The sequence below is a fragment of the Aplidium turbinatum genome, chromosome 14 (assembly GCF_918807975.1).
Source record: "Aplidium turbinatum chromosome 14, kaAplTurb1.1, whole genome shotgun sequence".
Taxonomy (NCBI): Eukaryota; Metazoa; Chordata; class Ascidiacea; order Aplousobranchia; family Polyclinidae; genus Aplidium; species Aplidium turbinatum.
This window is the reverse complement of record NC_137485.1, coordinates 16661227-16689113: the sequence shown is the minus strand read 5'-3', so window position 1 is coordinate 16689113 and position 27887 is coordinate 16661227. Positions and strand designations below refer to the sequence as shown.

General features: G+C 36.9%; 1 protein-coding gene across 3 annotated transcripts; it reads left to right on the top strand.

Annotated features, from left to right (window-relative positions):
* The first annotated feature begins 952 nt into the window (after positions 1 to 952).
* On the top strand, positions 953 to 27887 carry LOC145783050 (aspartyl/asparaginyl beta-hydroxylase-like). 3 transcript variants are annotated; one of them, XM_082594818.1, is made up of 21 exons: positions 953 to 1006; positions 3482 to 3548; positions 5463 to 5500; positions 7748 to 7871; positions 8649 to 8801; positions 9369 to 9437; positions 10948 to 11004; positions 11482 to 11519; positions 12071 to 12107; positions 12672 to 12730; positions 13150 to 13270; positions 16693 to 16858; positions 17205 to 17292; positions 17938 to 18016; positions 18248 to 18384; positions 18663 to 18854; positions 19517 to 19654; positions 20162 to 20297; positions 23322 to 23421; positions 23984 to 24112; positions 24406 to 27887. In XM_082594818.1, exons 2-21 carry the CDS (start codon positions 3509 to 3511, stop codon positions 24554 to 24556), a joined length of 2052 nt encoding a protein of 683 aa, XP_082450944.1. In that variant the 5' UTR covers positions 953 to 1006; positions 3482 to 3508; the 3' UTR covers positions 24557 to 27887. The 3 variants fall into 3 exon arrangements, with proteins under 3 accessions (XP_082450944.1, XP_082450942.1, XP_082450943.1); XM_082594816.1 differs by lacking the exons at positions 16693 to 16858; positions 17205 to 17292; positions 17938 to 18016; ... (5 more) ...; positions 23984 to 24112; positions 24406 to 27887 and adding an exon at positions 13586 to 15634; XM_082594817.1 differs by lacking the exons at positions 8649 to 8801; positions 9369 to 9437; positions 16693 to 16858; ... (7 more) ...; positions 23984 to 24112; positions 24406 to 27887 and adding an exon at positions 13586 to 15634.

Below are 27887 nucleotides of genomic sequence, written 5' to 3'. Positions count from 1 at the left end.
GCCTTTAAAGGAGTAGTTTTTTGTACTTCCGGGACTCAAGTTAACAACTTCATCAAACGAATACTTTCCTTCTTGAATAGCTTTTTTTATTTGAAATAGAGAATTAACAATCCATTTGACATGACGATTAGCTACTACGAAGTTGATATTCCCAGTCTGAAGAGTTTCTGACAAAAGTGATAATTGGCGATTGCTATCAACCTATGTTCGTGTTTTTTTGCAGTTCTGTTGTGAGAAAGCTGTTAAAGTGTTACTTGTTCAGTCGAGAAGTTGTTGTTCAGCCAGAAAAGCTGAAAAATGGAAGCTTAAACGAGCCCCCCCCTGAGCCCCCCCTACATCAAGCCTTTTCGTTTTTCGGGGGGCTGAGCCCCCCGAGCCCCCCCAGGAATGCAACCCTGTGTACAATGTGTTATTTTTGGCCTGCAGACCCGGCTGCAGACACACAAAAATCATATAAATTCAACTTGCAGTTTTCAGAAAAATTATTGTGGCTGTTGGCCCGCGAACACTTATCATCAAATCTGGCTCGCGTGGGAAAAAAGTTTGGACACTCCTGAATTAAATGCTTGGTTGAACTATTTTCGTTGCCTGTAGGCCTATTGTGTGTTTACAAAACTTTCTAGACAAAATAGTTAGCCTCAATGGCATTTTTGCTGCAAGTGTAATCCAGTGATTAATTATTATTGATGATTTTTACATTGAACGAAGTTCTTTTCATGTTGAGGAAAGTAGGCTAATTTCAGCTTAACACGAACATGCAGGGGCCCATTTTTCGTATTGTTTCCCGACCAGTGCTGACTTCTCTCGGAGGCCCTGGTGCTGAGAGGCAACCAACTTCATTGAATAAATTTTTGATAATAATGTGTCTCGGTTTCTGCAATGACCGTGAGAATATTTTGCGGAAGTTCGTGCAAAAGTGATTGCACGTAAACATTTGAAAATTGAAATCACACAACATTGAAAAATCGAGGAGTTTTGAGGATTTGTTAAACTTTTGGAGATTCCGGTAAGGAAGTTTGTGAAGTCATTCATACCGACGTAGCATTTATATTCCTGCATAATAAATTGTAAAGTCGGTGTAGTTAAATAGCCTTGACTAGTTCAATTGCAATGAATCAGATTATTTGCAGGACATGTCCTAAATACTTAAAATCTCTATTTTCAAATGATTCTTATGTAAGGTAGAAAAAAAGTGGCTAAGCCTACTGATGAATCCAAAGTTGTGTTAAATGATTTTAATTTGATTATTTAGCTTTGAAATTGTAAGTCATTAAGTGTTGGATTTAATCACAAGAATGACAGGCCTTACAATAAATTCTATTAGTATGGTAGGCTAATAAAACAAAAGTAAATAATGGTTTTACTACTGAATACGGAGCTGGTGTACAAGTCTCCGCCCTGGTAAAAAATACCATGATGTCATAGACAAGAATTGACCAAATATATACAGTAGGATAAAACTACCTTTGCTTTACTGTTCACACACTTCAACCCATATGTCTTGGTCGATTCCAATCTTTGACGTATTGTTAAGTGATAGCATTTATGACCAGGGCGGAGACTTGTACACAAGCTCCCTGAATACATGGTACCATGTTCTATAACTGACCCTACCCCCACCCCCCCTGTGCCTACGACCCTGATTAAAATGCATGTCACTGATGCTTTGTGACCCACAGGTCATTGATTTTTTTCCCTGGCGTAACACCTCATTAGAATAACACAGATAAAGTATAATATGAAATCAGTGAATGTTTTACACTAAAATACACTTGTGGTATTTCTTATGGGGAGCCAGCGCTATTGTACCAAGTACCGGTATATATTTTGTTCATTGATCTGGGTATTAACAATAATTACATCGCATTGACTATGGTACATGGTTTTCAATCTAAGTTTGCAATATTATTTTGGGTTGGTGTGAAAAAAACAACTATATATGTTACAATCCAAGAAGTAATGTTTTTACGCTCAGTATTTATTTTCTTGATATAATTTCAGCATATTATTTCACTTTTGCCACAAAATTAGTTTGAAAACAACTGTCTATAAAATTTGACGCAGTTTGAAAGAGATGTTACCACACAACATCAATTTGTGATTTTGTCTTGGCTTTCAGCACATACATAGGCTATAGGATTATAGGTTGCGTATTTTTATTAAAAACAAATTACAAATCTTTATAGTAGTCTGTGTTTTTGCCTGAAAGCATCTGATAGAGTAGCCTAGTATCTTGTTTTTTAAATAACATAAAGTTGAATCTATTTCAAGATAAGTTTCTACTTGTAGTTATAGTAATTTCTCCAGGACTTGTGTAACATCATTCATCATATATAATTAAATTGTAAAAATCAAAACAGCAAATATTGGATGCAAAATGCAAAAATTATCTAACACCTCTCGATAAAGGAAACTCAATACCTAATTCTACTTTTCTCGCTTTGTACTTAGTTCAAAATTGCCAGTAAGAGGTCACAAATATTGTATGACGACTCTGTAAATGTCATAGTTTTTCTACATTGCAGTGTTTTTGACACTAGGACTTGCATACTTTTTTATATTCTGTGGTAAGTTCCTTTCATGTGTTGTGTGGAATAAGTTGATGCATTGAAGGGATTCTTTTAACTTTGAGGTTCAATGAAATCCATGATAATGGAAGAACTCTAATAACCTAATAAAATTGACAAAAACAAAGAAATAAGAATGAAATTGCTTGTCCTGATATCTAACAACTTCTGTGCCAGCTTTCAATTGGTTGTTTGTAGAAGACAACCCTTTCCTTTACTGCACAATTTCGTAAAAACAGAGAACAGTATTTCATTTTTTGCTTTTGTTTGAATGGTTAAAGCCCATGAATAAACTTTCTGCGCTTTCCCTGCATTTGCAATAAAACATCTGACATGGTGTTAGGTCTTACAACAGTTTTTTGTTTGTTCATCACAGTACATACAAAAGTAAAGGTGTTGATTTTTATTAGGGATGGTAGAAGTAGGGGATTGCTCACTCAAAAAGAAGGTGGACAACTGGAGGGTCATAGTGTTATGACAAAATTTGATACAATTACAGCTTGAGGTCTATTGCCATATGTCTACCAGATTTCCTAATATCATTCACCATATGTAACTGTTGAAAACAGCCGGCTGCATAGCCGAGTAGTGAGAACCCTGGCACGGCAATCGAAAGAGTGCTAGTTCGACACCGCTCAAGAGCATGCTGCTGTGTTTGTGGCAGGACACTTAAAGACATGCCTGAAGGACGGTGGACATGAAGATTGGCTTCCTTGCCTTCTCGTCCACTTAATCTAAATCTTCAATCACCGGGTGTAAGCCAGGATACGACAAACAAACAACAGTAGAACAAAAAATATGTTTTCTGTATTATCCCATAACAAGCTTAAGTGTTTTTATTTTAAATTTTTTTAGGGCTAAGTGTACAATTGTTCAAGATTCTGTCGATTGTAATTACCACTATGCATTTACAGGTATCAAATAAAGTCAAAATATCAAAAATGGCTTCAAAAGCAAGAAAAAGAAAACCCACTCATGCAGGTTATTAGTTTTTCTACGTGCAATGCTTTCAGCTCAAATAAGTAAACTTTTGTAATTCAGGAAGTTCTGTTATTGTGTTTAGATGCTCCCAATTGTGTTCGTTTCTACACTTTCACTCCCCTGTAAGAAAACACTGAATTTGATTAATAACCTTTGTGCATTTTTTTTTTGTTTAAACAAGGTGTTGATCATCAAGGAATGGCCCGTTTCGGCTAGTTCGATTCGGCTAGTCCGATTCGGCTGGTCCGATTCGGCTAGTTCCCTATTCGGGTACAGTCTTTCTCGGCTAGTTCTCTATTCGGCAAATTTTTGAAAATCTAACCATAATCCTTCTGCTAAAAAAGACTGCAGTCGAATTGGACTAGCCGAATAGTAGCAGACCCGATCAGCACATTCACTGTTGATAAATGTTTCCTTCAGATTTTCACTTTTTATTTCATTGAAATATATTTTTTTCTTTCCTGTGCCATTAGTTGTTTGTCCCAGATTTCTACCGCGTTTTTATTGCATTATTAACTAAATTAAGTATCATTTGAAAGATAAGTAGCCCATATCATTTGAAAGAACAAACCCTCAAACAATAATTAGACTACATCAACATCTTTCAGTTTGACATTGTGTTTGCTTACTACAATCCTAACATATTTTTCGGTGCAACAAGGTCGTTGAGTATGCCAAAAAAAAAAACTTTTTTGCTTCTTAATCAAGTAGTCCTACCTGCCACTGCGACATCCTTATATCACATCGCTACGTTGTTTTTAGAGAGATATTCATTTGCCTTTTGATAATACAAGTCAAATACATGTGCACCAACCCAAGAATCTTACGGTTTTCTAGTCAAAGTGCTTCTTGTATAAAATACACACAAATTTTGAAACGTTAAATAAACTGTTGAAAAATAAATAAATATTGCACAGATAAACACCAAAGCACAGTATTTTTGGTGCTTTTGGTGATCACAATTGGAAAACATGTTACGATTAGCTTATTTTGTACACGAATTGTCCGTAGGACATCACAGAACAGTTTGCTTAATTGAATGTAAAACGCTCCCTTGTTGGATAACATATTAAATTCGTCAACAACATTGCATTGGCCTGTCTTCCCTGCCAAAGAACTGTCGTACTAGCAAGCGATTTAGACGCTTTGCAGCAATGGTTTAACGCAGCATTTATATTGGCCGATTTCTTAATACATTCCGCAGACATCCTGATGGGTATTCCCAAGAATCTTGTCGCTAACATACACTTTCTGCTTTGTTCATCAGTAGTTGATCATATACGGTGTTACTTTCGAAATCACGTAACGTTGAAGCCCGCTGCATAGATGCAAAAATAACTCGTCTGATTTTTCAGCCAACAAATTCGTCTTTTTTAAAGTCTACAGACGTTGCACCAATGCTTTGCTGACTGGGTACTTCAACGGTAGCAAGCGTATTCTTTTTACTCTCCACTCATTCAAACTATATATAACGTCTATGACAGCTCAGTATATTTAGGGCTTAACCACTCTTTAGCTATTCACTTATCAGTGAGCAGTCATAGAGATGGCACAAAACCATAGGGACCTACATAGTCAAGGTGTTAGAAATCGTTTTCATGAAGGTAATTGATACTCAATATAGACTTGCTGGCTATAGTTAAACAATTTATTTTTACAGGATGACTTGTTATTTTCAGTCGAGCAACTCACATGTCACATCTATAGCAATACGGCGTACCTTGCATTCAAGAGTAAAATAAAAGAATAAGTATTAAATGACTCTAGTTGGTGCAATTTATTGGATTATTATTATAGATTAGGAAATTTGGTAATCCTCATAGCAAAGTTACAAGTTTGCACACCGTCTGGCAAAGTTTGTGATTTCAAAAGGCTATTATCTCATAGCATTTTTTTTCACAAATATGTATTTAGATCAAAGCAATGGAAAAAGCAAAGATGAAAAGTCAAAGGTAGGAATTGTTTTGGTACATATTTTTAGATTAGCAACATTTTTGGACACTTCATTGCCAGTTTTGTGAAATCACTTTCTAAATATTTTCCATACTTGGCAGAACGAAACACCCTAGAAAAGCTTTGCAATTAACTTTTCGACATGCGTCTGCTTTCTTTCATCTATCAACACATATCGGCTCTGTTACTTCATGACGTATTAGTGGGTTCAGCAAATGAAGAGGTTAAAGAATGATAAAATTTAATCTTTCTTTTTCGACTGACCGCTTTGCGTAGGGCTGCATTTGTGTTAATTGCTTCCACGTAACAGAACGTCCAAATCCTGTTGAAAAAATAAATTGAAAACAATTGTAAATAATAAAATAGATACTTTTTTTTTGCGTTGGCGAACTTGGTTTAAGTCTGTTTCGGGTGGAACCGAAACGGAAACCTCTTCGTTACCACCTTGACGGTACCATGGCCACGACGGTACAAACTCTTGCGTCACACCGTGTAGGCCATTTAAACATTGACATCACTTATTTCATGGTTGCCAGTTTGGATTTTTTAAAGCCAAATTTGAAAATTTAGGCTTTTTTTGAACCTCTTTGGATTTTTTTGTTTGAAAAAAAAATCCAAATGAAATTTGGCTTTTTTAGGCTTTTTTTTGTTTCATTCAAAAATTTCATGAGCGTTATGTTAAGAAGAGATCAAACTACAGTATAACAAAAAGAGAAAAATTGCCTTGAAAACCTTGAAGTGCTAACTCAATAAATACTAGCGTAACATGTTGTGATGGGATGATGATGATTTTTCAAGGCTTAAGTGCTTTGCACTTATCTAAAGTCTTTTCCCAAACTGCTCGAGTCCTCTTTGATCAGTTGCCAGTGAGATTTCTCCAAGGTGATAATGTACAGGAAATAGAGCAACAATACAGGAAGATAGGCTTTATTGACTGGTTGGTCATCTGAAACTGAAGTAGCCTATTTGCTGGAAAAATCCCAAAAGATACAGCAGATTTTTGGATTGGTGTCAAAACATATACAAATTCTGCAGGTACACATGGATTTGCAAACTTGGCCACATATGCTTTGTCTTGTTTAACAGATCAGTTTGTTTTTATTTCTGACCACCACAGTTGTAGAAGGGATTATTTCTACCGTCACTTTGACCAAAACAAAGGAGAGAAATAGAATGCGGTTGTAAATGTTGGACTCATTGCTGAGAATAAAAACGCATTTGAATTCCTCAAAGCAATGCTGTAAACACTTCAAAGTACCGTTACACCAAGGATGCTATCTTTGTTTACATCAAAGAACATGTATCAAACTGACAAAGTTGACGAAGGTTCAGGAAACAAAGGTCTTTTGCGGGTGCTGCAAGAAGACGATGATCCAATTTTAAATTTCTTTACTAGATGTCTGCTATGTTTGTCTATTCGCTACAGACCCAGTCGCTTTAGGATATTGTTAAACTGTTATTTTTGTCTTTTAATGTCTTTTCCCGACTGATTTTGTTTCTTATAAGCTAGTTTACAGGTAGCTTTGTGTCTTTTAAGGAAAAACATAGGCTTGTTAGAGTTTGTAGTAGATTTGGCTTTTTTTTTAGGCAAGTTTGGCTTTTTTTATTTTGGGCATCTGGCAACCCTGACTTATTTCCTCATTTTTCTTGTTTGTGCTGGTGCTTCACTTTATGAGAGTAATCAGTTATGACTACTTGCGTTACATGTTATCCGATCTCAGTTTTATGCACCAGTGAGAATTTGTGCTTTCCGTGCCTTCACATTCAGTTTTATCACTATCCAGCCAGAAGAAGTTGCTATTTTTCATCGTTTCAGCATCGAAAGATAACTTTTGCTGCCCGGATAGAGCACTAGCCCAGACAGCAATATCCGTCATTTTTGCATTGATTCAACGTTTGACGTTGAATCAATGTTTTTTGCTGCCTGGGAGAGATGCTTGAAACGAAATTTTGTTTCGACGCAATACCCCTTTGTGTTGGTTTCGCTTCAAAGCGAAATAAATTTCTTAAATACGGAGTTCCTTTTGAGCACTCCTACCCACTCCCATATAACAAAATCTGTCATTTTCACTTTAATTTAACGTCTGTAATGTAAAAATGACAGGTTTTTCTGTCTGGGCTATACTCTGATTCGAGGTTCCGCTGGAAGAGCAGATTTCCATGCCTCCAAACATCTTCAAATTGCACTCAATTGCAAGCCGTTCAGCCTACGTTGATTCACAACTTTTGTGTTTATTTTATCACAGCAAAGGACACAAACCGGAAAGTCGTCGAACAAAACGCTTATTTTTCTCGTTGTCATGGTGATTGCCACGTGGGGTGTTGCCGCCACTGCATATTTCGGCGTGATAGATTACAAAGCCATGATAGGTAAGTGCTAGGACAACCTCATCAAGCACAGTCACCCAGAGGTTGTTAAGGTTATTTTCTCTTGAACAATCTTTGTAACAGGTTAATAATTTTTCAAGGGGTGGGTTTGGTTGGAACAGTTGAAATAGAGTGCGAACGAATGATCAAACATGTTCGGCTTACGCGACACGCGTGTACATGACATGCCACATCAGTTATACATTTTACAACCTCAACTTTAAGACCATCCCAAAATACATTATAATTTTTCCATGATTTCTTCAATTACCAGATCAGACATGACTGCACTGTTTGTAGACCAAACTACCCAGCCAACACAAGTTTCATTTTTTACATTCCTTAAACGTCTGTCGACTTTAAAGTGATGCAAAAACAAATTGTGTGTGTCTGGCGAGCACTGGCCACAAAAGTGAAACGTAATATAATTATGACTTTCAGTAAGTGCAATCTTCTACCTTTATATTTGGAGACATCAACTACTAATTTTTGCGTTTTTGAATGCAAGGCCACGTAATGCTTAAACATCCTTAATTACAGAGGTTCTGTATCAGCCAATAGAGAGAAGTGGATTTTCAGATTCAATTCAAAATAATCAATTTAGCTTTTTCAAATTCATATCAATCGCTATGCTGTTCGGTATAAATCGAAATAATTTTTTTTTGCCAACGTGTAGCTACAGTATATCCCTTTTTGCGGTCAGACAAGCCATTTCATTCAACTCTAAATACTTTTTCCTTTTGACTTGACTCATTCATTTTCATATTTACTTTTCGTCAGCTCGCACCTCCTCTTTGACGTCATCTGACGTTGTTTCTTGCCTTTCTCTTCTATATCCATCACAGTATCCTGCTTTCCGGCATCCGTTCCGTGCATTAGGGAACCTTCTAATTGGACTTGACGATTTTATTTCTTCTTTCTTCACAGTCAAAGGTGTGTTCTTTGTTATTGTAGAAGTATTGTTTTTGCAGCTAATAAGTCAGTGCTTTATTACATTGATTCAACGTCTGTAGACATGGAATCAGTGTACGCATCAAGATAACGCTGAATGATGTGAAAAAGCACTAAACTGCTAAGTTAGTGTTTTGCGGTGTAAGTGACTTAAAGCAACGCCACGCGTTGCTTAAAGCCATTATATCTTCCATCAATTAAGCGCTTTTAAACGTTGAAGTGATTGTAGTACGGTAGTGGTCATTCTGGTGGAACTTTTGAGTAGAAATTACAGCTTCAACTGTATTTTTTCGACTACACAGCTACTTAATTTGCAATTTAAATGAAATGAAAGAGCAAAACTATCAGGACTTTTAATCTATCTCAATGAAAAGATAAAAATAGTTTCGATTTAACATCGCTTGTTGGACGATTAGTTTATTGCTTATATTTTGGGCTTAACTGTTTTTATTTAAACTAAATTACTCCAAGAATAACTTCATTTATCTTTTTCATCTTCATTGTCTTTCAATCTCCTTTTTTTCTTCAATTCTTTGACTTTGAGAGCAGACGGACCTCTTTATGTCGACAAAAGAAGAGCAGTTGCATGCACATCTCCGTTTGAAAAGACGACCTACCGTATGTGGCATCAAACTTGCCTTATTACTAAATAATACGTTGAAGCCCGGTGCCTATCAAGCTTTTGTATAGTTTTTGTCATAAGTTAGAGTCTCAACGCGTTTCTTTATACGTTCGGCTAATTAATCTGCTTTTTACATTGATTCAACGTCTGCAGATCTTGCAATAACATAACAAAGGCGGATTTTGTTGATTGAGCAGTTATTTATATGTTTGTCGACAAATTACGTATTCCCTTCAGTTTTAATATTTGGCTTGGCTGTGACTACCTGAAATTCTTAGCAAAAATATTACCAAGGTCGTTTTTGAACCAATGGGACTTCGAATCAGTTAAAACTGTCTCTTGAATTTACCTCCGACAACTGCAAAATGAATTCAGCAGAATGAACACGGTACTGTAAGAATATAAATCTAAGTAAAGGCCGCCAAAACAAATTTCAAACCATTTCACTCATATTGACTCTACTGATTTTCTTGTATAATTTGCTGTTGCAATTTTGTGAAAGTCTTGTTCTTCAAGCGACCATGAAGCCGCTCAGTTAGCAAAATCCGTCATTTTTACATTGATTCAACGTCTGCAGACGTTGTATCAATGTAAAAATGATGGATTTTGCTGTCTGGGGCTGTCAATCGTAATATGTCACCAAACCTGAATAGCCACTTATCACGTTGTCGATCATTGAATCGCGACGGATAATTGCTTGAGAATACGTGATAGATACATCCAACCGAATCGTTAACGAGATTCTATCCTTCCAAAATCGTAGCACACCGTCTATTTATGGGTAAAACCATCTTTTTGTTTGTTTATTTACCCGACATCTGGTTAAATTGTTTCAATTCATAAACGAACACTCACTTCATTTCAAGAGCGCAGCAACACAGCTTAATCGATGAGTCCGATTCGGTGAGTTCCTAACCTCTAACCCCTAACCCTAAAACGGCAATGATAATTAATTAGGCTATGGTACCCGAGAATTTAAAAAAAAAATTGAAAAAATCCCCCGTTAAGGGATCGGACTCACCGAAACGGGCCATTCCGAGGTCATACAGTGGCTTACTTCATCAGTAGTAGTAGTGCTCTATATTTTAATAATCCTAAACAGCTTGTTTCAACTTTACAACAACAGATGGCACTTGAATTCACTTGACTGCTCTGACCTGAGGTCAAACTCGCTTTTAGTAGTTGAAACACATGTCTTTTGATTAGTTACTAATTTTACTATTCTTTAAATGAGCTCAATAGCGGTATTATTAAGTGTTGTCAGAGGACTTGCTGACATATTTAGCAGTTGTCGTGTTTACCTATTTTTTACCTTATTTTGCCAGTCTAACTTTGACACGTGTAAAAACGAAGTAATTGTTGCTTAAATTGTAATACTGTATTGTTATGTTGTTTATTGTCGGAACGTTCTCAAATATTAAATAAACTTGAAATTCTTCTTTTTGTTGTAAATTTGTGGCATTCGTTTACGTCGATGCTCAAGTCTCAAACGCTTCTGTGCCGCAGGATTGGAAAAATCTGTTGAAGTTGAAAAAAGAAATGCAGAACCCGCCGACGACCAATGTAAGTTTCCATGTCATGCCATTGGCCATCCAGTTTGCAGGTTACAGGAAAGTGATTATCGTGTATTGTACATGTTAGATGTTACTATGCAAGATTGAAATAACTTACACTTCTCAGTAACATCAAGAAACCAGAACAGAGGTCGATAGACATCAGCGTCTTCCACATCACTTATTTGTAATACAGTACAAGTTTTGATGTTTTTCTGCTGTCTGCGCTAAAGTTCAGGCGGCTTGTATTAATCATGTGCAAGTTGATAATCGATAAAAAAAGGTGACATGCACAGATGTTGTTAGCATGTATTTTATTGAGCCCGGCGTCCAGCTTAGGGTTTTAATGAAACAGGCATAAAAAATTTCAAAACAAAAGTGGTTTCACTTAAAGCACTGAAACAATTTTGAAAAATTTCAATTACTTTGTGATCGTTTTTGTCTCATCTCATTAAAAACTTTTTTACTTTCAATTTTTCTTTTTCAGTGAAAACGAAAAAGCAAGAACAAGCTGCAGACCAGAAGGTTAGTTTTGTCCAAAAGTTTTTGAAAAACAGCATGTTGTTTTAACGTTGTGCGACAGTGAAACAATGGGAATCTGTGAAAAGCCTGGAAATATGAAACTTACTATCAATCTAACAACCGTAGTTTTAAAGGAAAGTTGATTTTTTAATTTGGTAGTAACACGTTTTACTTCATCGGAACAGCTAGTCAGGCATTAAAATCAATTTACCAAACCAACTTAGCTAATCTACCTCTTCAAAACCTTCAAAAAGAATGAGTTCTTTTGTAAAGGTGTCTGCGAAAGTAGCTTCCTAGTGAATATGATAACAGTACATGCAACAACCCAAGTTAAAGAAATGCATTTAATGAAATGGCAATGCATGCACTGTTTTATCACAGACTTATTTTCCCATTGCTTAACCATAACATATCGATCTATTTTCTACTGATTCTTGTTCAGAAAAAGTATAAAAGATTTCAAGACATTCATTTCTGATCTAATGATGTTTTTTCCTACAATTTTACTCAATTTTCGACGGAACATAGTCATAACACAAGGTTGTTTTTCTCAGGTCAATCAAAAATCCATAGTACTGGACTCCAAAGAAGGTGTGTTAGTTTTCAACTGATATGCAGTTGTTGTATTTCTGGGCTGGGTTGTATTGTTAAAGTAATTGAACAGTGACTATGCATTTATTGCTGCACACCACCGTGTTTTAAATTGCATTTTAAAATCTTTTTGATTTACTTTGTTCGTTTAGGCCTTTTTTAAATATTTGATTTTTCATTTCTTTATCTGGAAAGCGTTTGCATGTTATCCACAAAAATACAAAAATAAAGGCTCTTTTAATTTTTATCAAGTCTAATTTTAATTACATAACAAGAGAAACGGTTAAAATTTGCAATAGACTTCTGATTCAAGCAAACAAGATTTGAACTTTAACAAGAAGCAAATATCTTTACTACTTTGCATACTTTTGCTGTCTTACCAAACATGACTATTCAATTTAAACAAAACTATTAATAAAACCACGCGGAAAATAAAAGCATTTATGAAACCCGGTTCTGCTTGTCGATATGGGGCAGCACATAACACATATTTAACACTTTTGTATACCAGTTTTTTATATTTTTAATATAGATTTTTTTTTAAGCCGTATCAATTTTATACAGATATCGCCGCAAAAGCCAAAGAAATAGCTGAAGAAATAAAATCAAAACATATGAAGAAGGTATTGTTGTTTCAATTGTGATTTTATTTCTTTAGTTTTAATGTCATGTTAAAGTAGCTGAATGGAACGAGTAACTGGCTTGTGAAGCTTTTTCAGACCTGCAGCTTCAGTTCGTTTTATGGCATGCCTGTCAGTTTGTAATTTGATGATCCAGGCAAACGCCCTGTGGTTAAAGATTTTGATCCAGGGGACGAGAAAGCAGGGAAGCCAATCTTTGTATCTAGCTTCAAGAAGGTCATTAACTTTCTTGCCAAGAAACAATCGTATGCACGCGATAAGTATCGAACCGCGGTGTATCGCACTTTTGGAGCGGTGGTCAGACGCTCGCACCACTCGGCCACAGAGGCAGTTCACATGTTAACATTTAGTTGGTATTCAAAATTCTCTTGTGAAAGTTTTGTGTCACAAACTCTCAACAGGAGTCGACAGAAACCAAAAAGTCAGAAGAAACTGCTCAAAAACGTTCTCAATCTTCGAAAGAATCTACAAAAACATCTAAAAAGACGCAGGAGAGCAAGGCCAAGAAGGCTGCAAATTCAGGTGGGTAGCGCTTCGTGCTTATGACCACTGCTTCGTTCGATATTGCAACCACTGCACAGATTTTTTACTAAATTTGGTTTAGATAAATTTACTTTATTCTTTGCAAGTTGTTACCCAGACAGCAAAACCCATCGTTTTAAATTTATTTAACGTTTACAGACGTTAAATCAATGTAAAAATGACGGATTTTGCTGTCTGGGTAGATTTGACTTGATCACATGATGATCTTTTGTGATTATCACAAATTTTCAGCCTTTTTTTGTTTCCTTCTTCCCTTCTTGTTTTCTTTTTTCTCTTCCTTGCCTGCTTTCCTAGGTAGTCGGTTGATCGGACGCAGTGATGCTTCATGTTGCCAAAGCAGCAATCCTACCAAACACCCAAGGTTTGCTGTCAATACCCAAGTCGTTGATTTTCATCTTAAAACAACATTAAAAGAACAACCCGAACTCACAGTTCCTGTTACGAACGTCCCTTGTACACCGCTGTTATCGAAACACCAAGCAGAAGCAACAGATAGTTGCCCTAATGCAGTTTCTCGATGTCGGACTATATCCTGCTGTGAAGCTAAGAATATAGTAAAGAAATTTGAAATAGTATCCACGGTGCCTCTAAATGTTACTTCGAGTGTGGATGTTAATTTTTTAATGCGAAATCGACGCTTTCCAATAATCGTACCAAGTAATAGAGAAAAGATTTCTATTTCATCACAAAACCAAAGCATAGAACAAGCTAATATACTTACAGTGAAAAGCCAAGGTTTTGTGTTCAATTTGCCATGTTACCGTGAAGATAGAACGGCCTCAACGACTGTTAAGAAGAATCATTGGACCACTTTGAGTATGGAAAGGCCTTCACTATGTTTTTCAGCAATAAATCCTAATGTTAAAAAAGTAGCAAACTTAGCACCGTTTGCCTCTACGAGCAATGCCACTCCACGAGCAAAGGCGATAAGAGAGGCGGTAATTCGGAGGAATCCCATGAATAAAATCACCAATGTCAGAGAATTTCCTAACGGTGTTCTCAAGAATAACAACTCGACTACCGGCCAAGGCTTGAAAAAGATTCCATTGAATCATCGAAATCACTCCGTTTCAAATATCCGCCAATCCATTTCCGTTCTTCCGGTGATGCGGATAAAGAAATCTATGCCGCCTTTTTCCCACGTAGTGCATCGTAAAAGGCATCTTACTGTTTCTTTGCACCCTGCAGAAAGGAAGAGTTCTTTGATAGGATTCTCTTCGAAATTATTTGCGAGAAAAGTGATTGACATTTACCTCGGACCTAAAACCAAAACAAATATCAGCACTTCTTTGAAACATCAGAACAAGCTTTATCATTCAAGGCAAGGCGAGCTTGATTTAAAACCAGGACATGATAGGAGGATCTTTTTGAAGTCGGAACTGTCGGATGTGTTTCCTCCAGAGAATTTTTGCACAAAATATCCAACTTCTTGCAATCTCCGGAACCGAAAACCAAAGTACCATGTCTTGAGAAAAAGTAACGTCTTTGCTAGACTCCACAGAATAACGTTTTCATTGCTTCTCTCCAACAAATCGCTTGCTGTCATTGTCTTCCAGAAACTTCCAATCATCCCAATAAAGTCATCGTCTCTTCTTGTCACAAACAAAATTAAAGACTGGAGAAGAGCCTCGAGATGTCTCTTCGAGAGACCCTCAATTGCACGCCTCCCCATCAACAAGATATACTTTTGCCCAAGATCTTCATCTAAACACAAAATCCTTCTATCCGGCCCGTTGCTGTGTTTAAGAAGCAAACTTATTTTCCTAATTGACTCTCTTTTAATATCATTGCAAAACTTGCCCTCAGTATTCAACGCTATGTACCACAAACTGTACCACGCGCACCGCAGCATTTCCAGAGTGATAACTCAATGCTTCGAATTGTTGTATCCTTGGACGCAAACCCTGTCACGCTCCTTGGTGAGCAATTTCAACGGAATATGGACGAACATAGTGATAACTCTTATAATGCTGGTAGTGTACCACGCCTGTATTGTGTTGCTGTATTCTTAAATATGCTGTATGCTTTGGGAAACCGCTGCTCGTCCGGCAAAAATGTTACCAAGTTGATACCTGTTTGTGTCGACTTTACGTCAGATAACGTTCTTAAGATCACTAACAAAATCAACACTTACATGATTGATTACAGCGTTTGTCAAACGAAAATTCACGTCGCCTCCTGGTCAGTGAAAGTTGCACTATTCAAATGATTTGTCAATAAAACTATGTAAAAAATGGCGACTTTTCTTGACCGCATCATCATGCGGTGTTTCCAATTGCTTTTTGTAAAATTTACGTATTTTGTTGGTTGTGCAACGTTTAAGTGATATGAAGACAGTGATAACTGTCAAGCTATCCTTCGTTTTATTTTGAACAAAGTAATTTTATTTCTTATTAGAAAGTTTGAGAATGAATTAAGAGAATGAAATTGTGAACGTGTTTTAACTGAATGATTTATGAAAATAAAAAAGTGATAGATGTGAAGTAAGTTGATAATTTCGTTGATTTAATGTTCATCAACGTGACAAGCATCTCGTGTTGTAGTTATGTGAATGAGAAATGAAAAGTTATAGTTTCATAAATAAATCGGCAAACAAAAGCTTTACCGTTCATGAATGAGAATTTTGTTTTTTAAGGTTGGTTTCACGCAAACGTAGCAAAATGCAATGAAATGTGTTTGGGTTAGTTAAAAGTCGAGCATGCTGACTGCAATAGCCCGAACTTAGCCTAGTAGTGGTGTATTTAAAACAAGTTTTGTCATCAAGATCCCTAAACCTGTTCGTTAGTCGTCATCACGCTATCGTAATTTCCACTAGGACCAGCTGCAGAAGCCTCAACCAAGCTATGGCTCAGTTTTTCTCTTATTTGATAAGTGGCTTGTAGCGCAATCTGGCAACACTGCGCAGTCTTTATCTACGGGAAAACTTATTTCGAAAGTAGAGCTTGTTTTTTCTTTTCCTTCTCGCAGAGGAAGTCTATTTTTTTATTTCTTCAACCAACTTTTCAATTCTTTACCAAGCAGTTAACAGGTTAGTGGGTTCATATTGTTGTAGCCTATGTCTTATTCTTTTTCTTTCTTTTTTTGCAACAGTTCAGTCGATGTTTCACATTTTCTTTGAGATTCTGTATCTCATTTTTCCAAATGTCAAACACTACAAAATTACATGCACATTTGTTTAAAATTCAGCTTCAATTCAATGGACGTTTTTTAATATCTTTTCTGCCTTTTTACTCCAATGCTGTTTTTTCAAATGAAATTTAGTGATGTTAGATCGAGCTCCTTCATTTACATTTTAGTTTTAGCCACGAATTAAAGCTGTTTCAGCATTATTTTTGCTTATTCTTAGCTGCTATCAGAACGCCTTTCTTTCAAAATCCTTCCATTGTTTTTTGTTTCTGTAGCAAATAAAAAGGACTCCAAAACCAATCCGTACACCACCATCAAGGATAAACCCATCCTAAAGGAGCTAGAGGAAGGAGAACGTCTATTGGATCGGAAGAGAGGAAAGGAGGCGGCTGTATTCTTTCAAAAACTGATGGATTCGAATCCTTTAAGTTCACGGGCTGTGTGAGTAAAACTAGTAGTTTTTATTTGAAAATAGAAACTTTCCTGTGCTTTGGAGGTTAAGTTACGCTATGTTATGTGTTAAAAACCGAAAGGTGAATGTCAATGAACTGCTTGCAACTGTTCACGATCAAATTGGTCAACCAACTAAATGCTTCAGTGATCCATGCAGAGTTCGTGCATGATCTATCCACACAATCACTGACATGTAATGTGACAACTTCGAACGAGGTTGCAAGAATGCCATTCGCGTAGCGATATGTTGGTAGGCTACAGCATCATTCACCATTTGGTTTGGAAATGTTGTCTAATGTTCAAATCTATGACTTCAAAATACTTGTGTTTCCAGGTACGGAAAAGCTAGAGCTTTACTCATCCAGGCCGAACAAGAAAGAAATAATCAATTACTGATAGAAAGTCTCGCTACTCTTGGCAAGGCAAGTACTTACAATGTTCTTTTAGAAAACGTTTTACTTTTAAGCATCTTCTATTTCACTGACTAGAATGATTTAACGTGACTTGTAAAAATAAAACGGCGCCGATTAAAAACATGAAATAGTGAAAAAAATAAAAGAATTTCATTTACTGAAACCGATAGCTGGAGTAAATTATTTTTTGTTTGGAATCTCGGAGAAGTTGAAGAAAGTTATCGAGGAGAGCGAAGTAGATTCTGACTTGCACTCATTCGTTGTGAACTATTTAAAAAATAGATTATTTATTTTACTATTTTTTTTTAAATCTTCTACTCTGTGTCGGTTTGAAATCAGTTTTTGTTTAACTGATCTGTCTAGTGTGGATTGAGTTACAATTTCTTATTTTATAACTAGCTTTTCAACAACGCAAACTCATTTTTTCTTTATTGCTTATTCGATGCTGTCTCGAAATTTCTAGGCATTTGCAGAGATATGATTCACATTTTCAATTTTGCATCTACTATTTCAACCTTTTTTTGTTGTGTTAAAAATAAAACTTAAACTTTATCAAACCTTTAATTTTTTCTTTGTGATTTTAAAACGACTTTTGTTATGAAAATCATTTTTGTAATTGATGTTCTTTAACGTCGTTTCAACGTTGTCACTTAGGTTGGCGAACATCCCTACTGCCCGGATAATTTGAAGAAGGAAGCCATTCTGACAAAAATCGACAAACATCACTTCTTGGGTAACTCAGGCTCCCCAGTCAGAAAATTATTTCTATTTCTATATTTGTATAAAAAAATGCTAACTTCTAATATAATTATTGTGAAAAAAAGAAATAGTTTGCTGACCAGGTCTGTAATGTGATTGTACAACATATGTCATAATTTAACACACGTTTACATTTGGTTGGATCACAATTTTTTTGTTGAGTTGAATTTTTTTAACATGTTACGAAATTGAAACGTTGTGACAGGTCAAGTGAAAGATGCGTTGATGACAGCCAAAGGCTTGTACAACCAGTTCAACCGTGACGTACGCGTCATCAATAAACTGGGAGTTTGTTACTTGTGGATTGGGAAGAACGACAAAGCAGCCACGCTGTACGAGCTGGTAGGTTGACCATGTGCAAATTCTAGCTTGTACGCGACTCTCCAGATGCTGAGTTTATGCAAAATGATGGGTTTTGAGATTTTTGCCGAAGTCTAGTAACTTTTGATCATATCGACTGTGCAATCATCTTGAAAATATACATTTTACTGTATTTTTACTGATAATGTAGCAAAGTAGTTTTTAAATTTGACAGCGACCTATAAAAATTAAAATATTCTACTGATAAAATATATACTATACGCATCTTCAAGTTCAGTCCCGATCCTTTCTTTATCCAGGCTCTCAGCATAAACCCGAAGGACGGGTTCGCCCAAGTTCACTACGGGTTCATTGTCAAGACAGGTGGGGACTGGGTGAAAGGGGCAAAGTACCTGCAGCAGGGGATCGATAGCGGCGAGGAAGGAACACAGGAGGGTAAATTCTACCTCCATCTCGGTGATGCGCTCTACAGAACGAACAGAAGCGAAGAGGTAATTTTTGTTTAGTTAGTGATGACGTCATGTAGCGATGACGTAATATACTGATGACGTACCTCATGCCAAAATGACAAAACATAGGACAGGAGGATTATATAAGTTAACCGACCTACTAAACCTTGGGAAGGCGTTAAATCCCCAGTCACCTTTTTAAAACTTCGTGTCGTGCTTAGATGAGCAGTTTTTCCTATAAAGAATTTAACTCCGGAATAATTAGTGTCTGCAACTTGTGATGTTAACGACAAGAGGTGTTTTTATTGCGAAGATACTACTTGATGTTATATTGGTAAAAATCAGATGAAGTTATCACATCAACTGTATTTTGTCAGTAACTATTTGAAGCCCCCACATAAAAAGATAGCTTTTGCGTCGCAACAAAAACGTATAGCCTAATTAATGAGTGCCAATGCATGCTAAAATGTGCAATTTCACTTAAGAACGAAAACAATAGTTTCCACTGTTGATTTCCAAGCTACAGCGCTCTCATGAAAGCACCACTGGATTAAAACATACTCGGTTTGAAAAAGTTGTATTTTTTTTACATTGTTTCAACGTTGCACGTTTCTAGCCGTTGAAACGATGTACTAATGGTAATCTCTGTCAGCTGGTTGATGCGTCATCACCTCAACTGTGTGACATCACGAATTCTTTTCCAGGCCAATGAAATCTATCAACGCGCTGCAGACAAAGGCATGTTTCTGTCAAAGTATCAACGTTCACTTTACAACGTTGACCGCTTGAAGTCCCATCCCTTCTGGACACCGGAAGAGGCACAAGTCACTCATTATGTCAAGGTACGGAGATTTCTGAGCGCAAGAGCAGGTTTTTTGTTCCCTTATTAGCTTGAAACGTGTGATGGTGTTTCCTAAGATAGCTTTGCTCAATGCTCAAGCATCGCTGAAAAAATCACCCACGGGCAGTGGGGACATTTTTTTGTCAAAAATGTTACAGCGGTTCGATGACTTAGTTTTCAGAGTTTTTGCCTCTTAATCGGTGGACATGGGTTGGATACCCTGTTGGGTCATTAGTCATTACCAAAGACGCTGAAAGTAAAGTACATCTGCAATGGTGCAGCGCAATATAAAAACACACACATTATTATTAAAAATTAAATCAACTGACCCTACCCCCCTCCTTGTACAAACCTCTCGTTATACTACTGTCCAGATTTTGTTCTCAACGCAATAACCTAATTTTTTAAATTTGACGTTAAGCAAGCTTTGTTTTTCAAACTGTCGCTGAAACATCATGGACTCTGTAGAGTAAAATGATTTCTTTTTAACGCCACATTTGACATCTAGAAATTGGAAAAGAAGTGGAAAATGATACGAGATGAAGCTCTCAGCATCATGGACACGGACAAGGGTCTCTTCCTCCCTGAAGAGGAGAGCTTAAAGAACACTGGAGATTGGAAGCAATTGACGCTCTATCAAAGAGGTACTCGTGTCTTGTCTCGATGCAAAGCAATTTTAAGAATTAACAAAATTATATTATATGTCAAACAGATCTGTATGACTGCCACGTGTTCATCGATTTGAAACTGCGTCATAACAAGTTTGTTTATTATTTTGTCAACTGTTTTTTTGTCGTACTGGCCCTGCCACGTGTTGTAACAGCATATTGATATGATCAGTACCAAAGCTCGAACTGCCTTGACATGGAAAACTTGCATTACAGGCTTTTCTGACTTGATAAAATGTATGGGCTGATAACACTGGTCAACAAAAAATTTGTTGCATTTCCAAGTTCACTTGGTCTTGGGTAATTTTGGGGTGCTGAATCCGAATATGACGCTATTTTTGGTCTAGAAGCTCTAGATTTTTTGCAAATTTTGATTGTTTTTTCTTTTTTTGAGTAAAAACTGAATATTTTTCAAAAAAATTATATTTTGATGAATGGGAAAAAAAACATCTTTTACCACTGAAATACTGCTTAACCGTTTTATCTATAGCTTAGATCTATACTTACTGATAGAAATGCACCGAAATATTTGAAAAAAACATTACAAAATCATTCGAAAAGCGTCGTAAACAAAATTTCAAAAACTATATAGACTATATACATAACAAACGAATCATTTTCACAACTACAGTAGTAACCATAGCACTCCATGCAGACCTATTGCAATCACAAGCATAAATAAGCTCCTTTAAAAGTTTGATGTTGTGAGAAAAGTTCACTGGCTGAAAATAGAAAGCGAAATCCACACTACATGCTGGGCAAAAATTGGCGTTTGAGGCTCTTGCGTTTGTAAGCTTTTTGGGGGCAGTCTCGTTTAATGCTCCAGCAGTAAACCCAGCTCTGCCATCATGTGTCGATTCCATCGGCCTTGGTAACGTTCTTCTACTTTTATAAGATCCTGGTGAAACCGCTCTCCTTGTTCGTCACTGACAGCTCCAAGGTTTTCTGGAAATTTGTCCACATGACTGAATAAGAAATGAACTTTGATGGTCATTCTGCATCCTAAGTCGCGGAAAGCAAAGAGCATTTTGCTCACAAGAACCTCGTAATTGTTAACCTTTTTGTTTCCAAGAAAGTTTTTAGTGACATCCACAAAGGACAACCATGCTGCTCTTTCTTTGGTTTTCATTTTATCGGTGAACTGTTGGTCTCGCACAAGGTTACGAATTTGTGGTCCATTGAAGACACCAGCTTTAATCTTTTCGTATGAAATGGAGGGAAATGTGTGAACAATATATTGGAAGCAGTTGCTATCAGGGCTTCAAGCTTTCACAAACTATTTCATCAACCCAACTTGATGTGAAGAGGGGGGAAAACAAATTTGTATCTACTTACAATCGGGTTGTTTAACATGTTTGGCATGCCGGCTTCAAGTGTTTCACATATGGGCCAATCCTTTTGGGTCCAATGCTTGTCATTAGCTCTGCTGTCCCACATGCAAAGATAACATGGAAACTTTGTGTACCGTATCCTTTTTGCTGACCAAGTAAGAAACCAACCATTTTCAGGCCAACACATAATATCCAGTTGTGCTGATGATATTTCAGCAAGTCAATGACTAGCTTAATATCATCATATGATTCTTTTAAGACAGTTGAATGACCAACTGGAACTCCTCCATGTGCATTACCATTGTGCAAAAGAACACACTTCAAAAGCTGTCACAGCTTCGCCTGGAACTGTCTATAAATAAGCGCCATTCCCTTGAATCATATGAAGAAACTCCTAGTTGGACGAGAAGGCCTGGAATATCATTGAAGTAAATTAACAGCTTTTCCTCTGAAAAAAAAATACATAAACATTTCATCTCGTTTCCTGAAAAACGAAACCTTTGTGGAACGGTCCAATACATGTTTTTCACTGAGCCTTGATGCTAAAAGCTCAGCAGCTTGCTTGGATAAGTCTCGTACCAAGTCATTTAGTTCTGACTGGTTAAATTTCTGAATGGTTTCAGAATTAGAGCCTTCTGAGTCTGCATCTGCTTCCTTAGGATACTCGCATTCCATACTGTCGTGGTAAATCTCAGAGTCTGTTTCTTCATCATCGCAGGATGCAAAACCATTAAATACTGGAGGTGGAAACGTTTCAGAGTGAAGGGCAGGTCGAATAGCGGAAGGAATATTTGGATAAGAAATATTTTGTCTGATTAACACCAAGGGCATTGGCAGGAAAAACAAACAAAAGTAACAATCAGTGCAGTGGTCCTTCGGTTCACGCCACACCATGGGGACACCAAAAGGAAGTCCGTTACGTTTTTTCTTTGTCCAATCTCTAACTAAGCATTTCTTCGCAATTATGGCAGACAATATGTGGAGCCCATTTCTTCTCTTGATCTCCCAGAGGAACTTGAAAATAAGCTTTGTAGGCCCGCTTCACGAATGGCGTTATATTTCGTCTCTGACGAGGGAATGAGTAGGCCTATATGCCACAAATATAATAAAAAAAATCAACTTTTTATTTGGCATTTGTAAAACCAATCATCGTATCGCTGTAAATCGAGTTTGACTGCCGTGATAACCAGAACTAAATAGTTGGAATTTTGTTGTAAATTTCAGACCAAATGCTGCAAGCCTCAAAATATCCACTGGTGTATTGCATAAAAACTAGAGCTTGCAGAAAAAATCTGATTGCAGATTTGGAATCAGTGGCTAAAACTCATTCAGAATCGATCAAAAAATCTCTTGCAACAAGAAAAAAATTTTTTTTTTGTTGACCAGTGTAATAGGCTAGTGTTGGCTATTCTAAAATAATTAGTCCTTCAGTCATTGTACATGTCAATTTCTATCATTATTGTCATGCCGACAAAGTTCTAATCCTGACTAGTCTTGTCTTTCTTTAGAAAGAATACAATTGGCACTGTTTTTTTTTTAATCTTTGTCTGTCCTAATCTTGGTTCGAACCCAGGCCCATTTGAAGCTGAGGCGAATACACTAACCACTCGGCCACTGAGTTGTTGGCTCCATCGTTCCAACTGTCAATAACTTGTGATGACGTTTTCAGGCAAGCCACAGAAGGATTGCAGCCGCTTGCCGAAGACATGCGCACTCGTTGGGAAGATGCCGAATGCTTATGGGTGTACCAGGGGTCAGATTAAGTTCAGGTTTGTGGAATCTACCCAGCCAGAAGATCAACCGTTTTTGCATGTCTGTTGTCTGGGTATTGCAAAGAAAGGCTGCATATTGGCAACACAATCAATCGTGGACGTTCAGACGTAACACGTTGACGTTAAAACGATGACGTTCAGACGTAACACGTTGACGTTAAAACGATGACGTTCAGACGTAACACGTTGACGTTAAAACGATGTAAAGAAGTCTGGCATTGAAACAACAGTGTTAAATATTGTAAGTTCAACCATTCAATTACAGGTCACTAAAATATCAAAAACACATAAGAACTTGAAAAATCCGGAATTGAACTGGATGGAGCATGTTTGGATGTTTCTTTTAGTTTTTTTTTCTTATGTCACGTGTTGGACGATCCTTCCGATCACAGCAACACTTTTACAACAAACTGGTAAAGTAAACCTAGCCAAAAAAAGATCGATTTTTACGTAGAATCTACGTCTGCAAACTTTGATTCAATGTGAGAAAAACGGTTTTTACTTACTGGAAACTGATTCAAAAAGCAAACTTCACTAACCATCGTTCATTTCCTTCCAGTATTATGCAGCCGGGCACTCACGTGTGGGCCCACACTGGACCAACCAACTGCAGGCTGAGGATGCATCTTGGCCTAGTTATACCTAAGACCGGGGAAGGGGCGAAAATCCGTTGCGCCGAAGAGTTCAGGCAAGTGTTGGAATGGCGAAACGTTACTTTAACTTTAAAAAAGTCTTTATTTTGTAATCTCAGTCTTTGCTATTGTGTTTTTGTGCACTGCTGCTTGGGAAGTTTTATGTTTAAAAATTTTTGTCTTTGTGTAAAACTGTTTAGCTTTATTTATGTTTAGTCACAGACTTCAGTAAATGAACGTATCTATCAAATGTTAATCTTTTTTAATTGTTTTATTGTTGCCAGACATATATCCTACCGAATTTTTATACTTAGAGATATAACAAACAAAATGTCAATAAATTGTACAGGACATGGGAGGAAGGTAAAGTGTTGATATTCGACGACTCTTTCGAGCACGAGGTGTGGCAGTACGCGGAGTCCTACAGACTGATTCTCATCATCGATGTGTGGCATCCAGACCTCACAGAGCAAGAGAAAAGAACACTGAGTCCCATTTAACACAGATCTCGTCTTCTGGACCGTTTTGTAAAGTTGCATCGTTTTTCACACATTTATGTTCATTTGGCGCAAGTGACGTTTATTTGACGCATATGACGTTCATTTGGCGCATGTGACATTGATTTGACGCATGTGACGTCAATTGCGTGAATGTGGTTTGACGAAAGAATCTCGCCAGTCCAATGATATTTACCTATTTGTGTCGCCATTTTAAGCTTGAACGTGTTTTACATTTTTGATCAAATGAAGTTTTTAACACATAATCAGTTTATCAGGAGAAAGAGTTTTCTAACTTTTCAAATGTGTCCCACCTTTTTAGGGCTCCACTCCTCTTCATTATCATCATGTTATCATTTGTGCTCTTACTGAAATACATTACTTCAATTTAATAAAAACTAACCCTAAATGCAAAAGCTATCTCAGTTTGCACATTTCAGACTGTTTTATTGAGAATAACCTAACTAACCGGTATTTCTTATTAAATTATTTTTATTTTCACCAACAAGTATTCACGCTTGCTTTTTGAACAGAAAAATTTATGTTGCAAGTAAGCTGTTGAGCAATTGGTAACATTACCCAGACGGCAAAATCCGTCATTTTTACATTAATTCAACGTCTGATGACGGATTTCTTTATTTGGTTATCTGCAATTTGAAATATCTCCCTTTATTTTCCTTCCATAAAACTGATACCCACACGGCCGCAGACGAAGCAATCCATTATTCTTACATTGCAGGTTTAATGTTAAAGTGAATTTCATTGCAGCTCATCCAGTTGTGGCATGAATTCTTACAACTTCGCAATGCAATGATCACATTGTTAACGTACGTTATGCCATGGTTGTCTTTCTGTCTAAACAAGTGAAACTATATTTGCTACCTACATTATGAACCACATTTACTGCAATAGAATATCTCAAAATGATTTCAATCCGTCTTTAAAAGATGATACTAGCATATGTTAACTCCCATAAGTTTCACACTTTAAATTATTGCAGTGACATGTTGCTCAGTACTCATTGATCTCATGCGAACGCCTGATGATTGCTTGCATGACAATCCAGTGTCCGATCAAATCAGTTTGTTACAGTTCTAATGAAACCGTGAATTGCAAGGGCATCAGATTGTATGCACTCAGCAGCCTACATTGAGCCACCTTGGTGATCAAACTGGCACTCACATCATGGATGCTGTGCAGTTAACAGCCTGCGGTGACGTGATCAGATAATAATGATATTTATGATCTTGTGTTTTACACTCTGTTGGTTACCGTATTTACTTGATTGTAAGCCGCCCTTGATTGTAAGCCGCATGTGATAGTGTTAGAAATTTAATGTAAGCCGCCCTTGAATGTAAACCGCAAATACTGTTATATGATCTTATAATTTTACAATATAATTTTGAAAACCGCAAGGTTGGCAACCCTGACCATAAATAAAACTGACAACTCCTTTTTTTCTTTCGAATGCACGTCATAAATGCATATGACAATTTTAAATTCACGTCACAACTTCACAATTGTCGGCATCAGACAACGCAGTACGGCAAAACATCTATGGCAAAGTCGACAAGGAAAAAGGCAAAAACAAAAAAGAAAAAATGTAAGCCGCCTTTGATTGTAAGCCGCCCTTGAATTTAAGCCGCAAACATGATGGAAAAAAAAACTTTATAAGCCGCGGCTTACAATCAAGTAAATACGGTAGCCAGCGGAAAATTGTTAGTTTTTGTCGCAGTTTTGCTTCCAGCTATTGCCTGATTTTCAAGTTTTTTGCCTTTGTTTTTGATCGATCAATTCAGAAAGTTATATTTGCGGATATTTGATAGAATTTGACATTAGATCAACTTCACAATTGCTTTCCAATGACACTTTCAATCATATGCTGGAATTTGTGCAATGAATTGTCAACAAAACCTTTCCATCAACTGTTGACATGTGCCTCTCTTCCCTTCAAAAATCCTGTGGTGTTCTAGTGATGTTTTCGACTGTAAAATTGTAGTTTAAGAAGTATTTGTGTATAAAGCAACTTCTAGCACTGATCATTATGAATTCAACCTTCAGCTATTGCAGCCATACATAGTTTTTGTGGACTTGGACTAGCATCATCCTTCATCGTTGTTTCTACCATTTATGCCAATCCTGCATTTTTGTGCAGTAGAGTTGCTGTCATGGCCCGGCGAGCAGACGTTGCATTTTTTACATCCTATCAACATCTGGCGACGTTGAAACAATGCAAAAAGGGAAACTAGTGCTAGCTTAGTGTCTTGGCCCACGTTTCTTTATCACTCTCTGCTTTTCTGGGAGACTTTTCGTAAAAAATTGCTGTTACTTTTTACTTCCATCTCTCGCAGACTTGAAATTACTTTTAGCCTGTTTGACGCTACGCTGCATGCAATGATGGTGCTTTCGTATTTCCAACAGATGACATTTTATCGTTTTACATCGTTACAACAACTTTGAAACGATGAAAAAGTGTAACTTGTTATGTTGGTTGGCTTCGTATCTAGTCATCATTGTGTTTTCAACGGTCGACCTTGTAGCGACAATTTTTTTAGTTTGCAGAATATTTTTACTAAAAATTTGCAGTAAACTTTCAATTAATAACGCTGTTGATTGAATAACGTTCCCGTATGATATGGTGTTGCTCTGTCTACAGGTGTTTGAAAAGGCCAGGGATATCTAAAGAAGGGGGTACGAAGGCTTTTATTACGTCTGACAATAGAAGGGCTTTTGTTTATCGTAAATAATCTGTGTTTATCGTAAAATGACAATTGGCACCGACAGTAGTTTAATAAATCTTATTATAATAACTTGCATTGCGCTATTAACATCAGGCCTGGATATTCACGGCATGCTCGTGGTTGCTTGTTAATTCAACTACCCATATACTTGCTTTACATCTAGCCTCCTGCAAAGGCTTTGTTATAAAAAACAGCTTACTGGTAACTTTTCAACTGTCTTTGTAAACAAGTATTCTTTAAATATACTCTACGTTACATTTGCTAATGGTCTTCTGTAGCTCGTTGTACCAGCTGCACTACAAAACTTTCTACGATTTTAAAAAGAATCACATGTTTAAAGCACTACAAACTACCGCCCTGGTAGTGTCACGAGAATAAGGCAATCGCTGCGAGCCTTCATATCCCCTTCTCTAGATATCCCTGGAAAAGGCTTGCACTGAAAACATTATCAGAGGTTCTGTGCAGTGGCGGCTCGTGCCATGGGGCTGCAGGGCTGCAGCCCCCCCTGAAAGAAAGAGAAAAAAGGGAAGATATGTTTTCCTCTGTGTTTGTCCGACCCGATTACTTTTTTCACTTATGGATTGCGGATTGAA

Excerpts from the sequence above, each read along its gene's own strand:
- LOC145783050 (XM_082594816.1), top strand. The coding sequence starts at position 3,509 with ATGGCTTCAAAAGCAAGAAAAAGAAAACCCACTCATGCAG. Across the intron at positions 8,802-9,368 it reads TTCTTTCTTCACAGTCAAAG|ACGGACCTCTTTATGTCGAC; the intron begins GTGTGTTCTTTG and ends CTTTGAGAGCAG. Across the intron at positions 9,438-10,947 it reads GTTTGAAAAGACGACCTACC|GATTGGAAAAATCTGTTGAA; the intron begins GTATGTGGCATC and ends TCTGTGCCGCAG.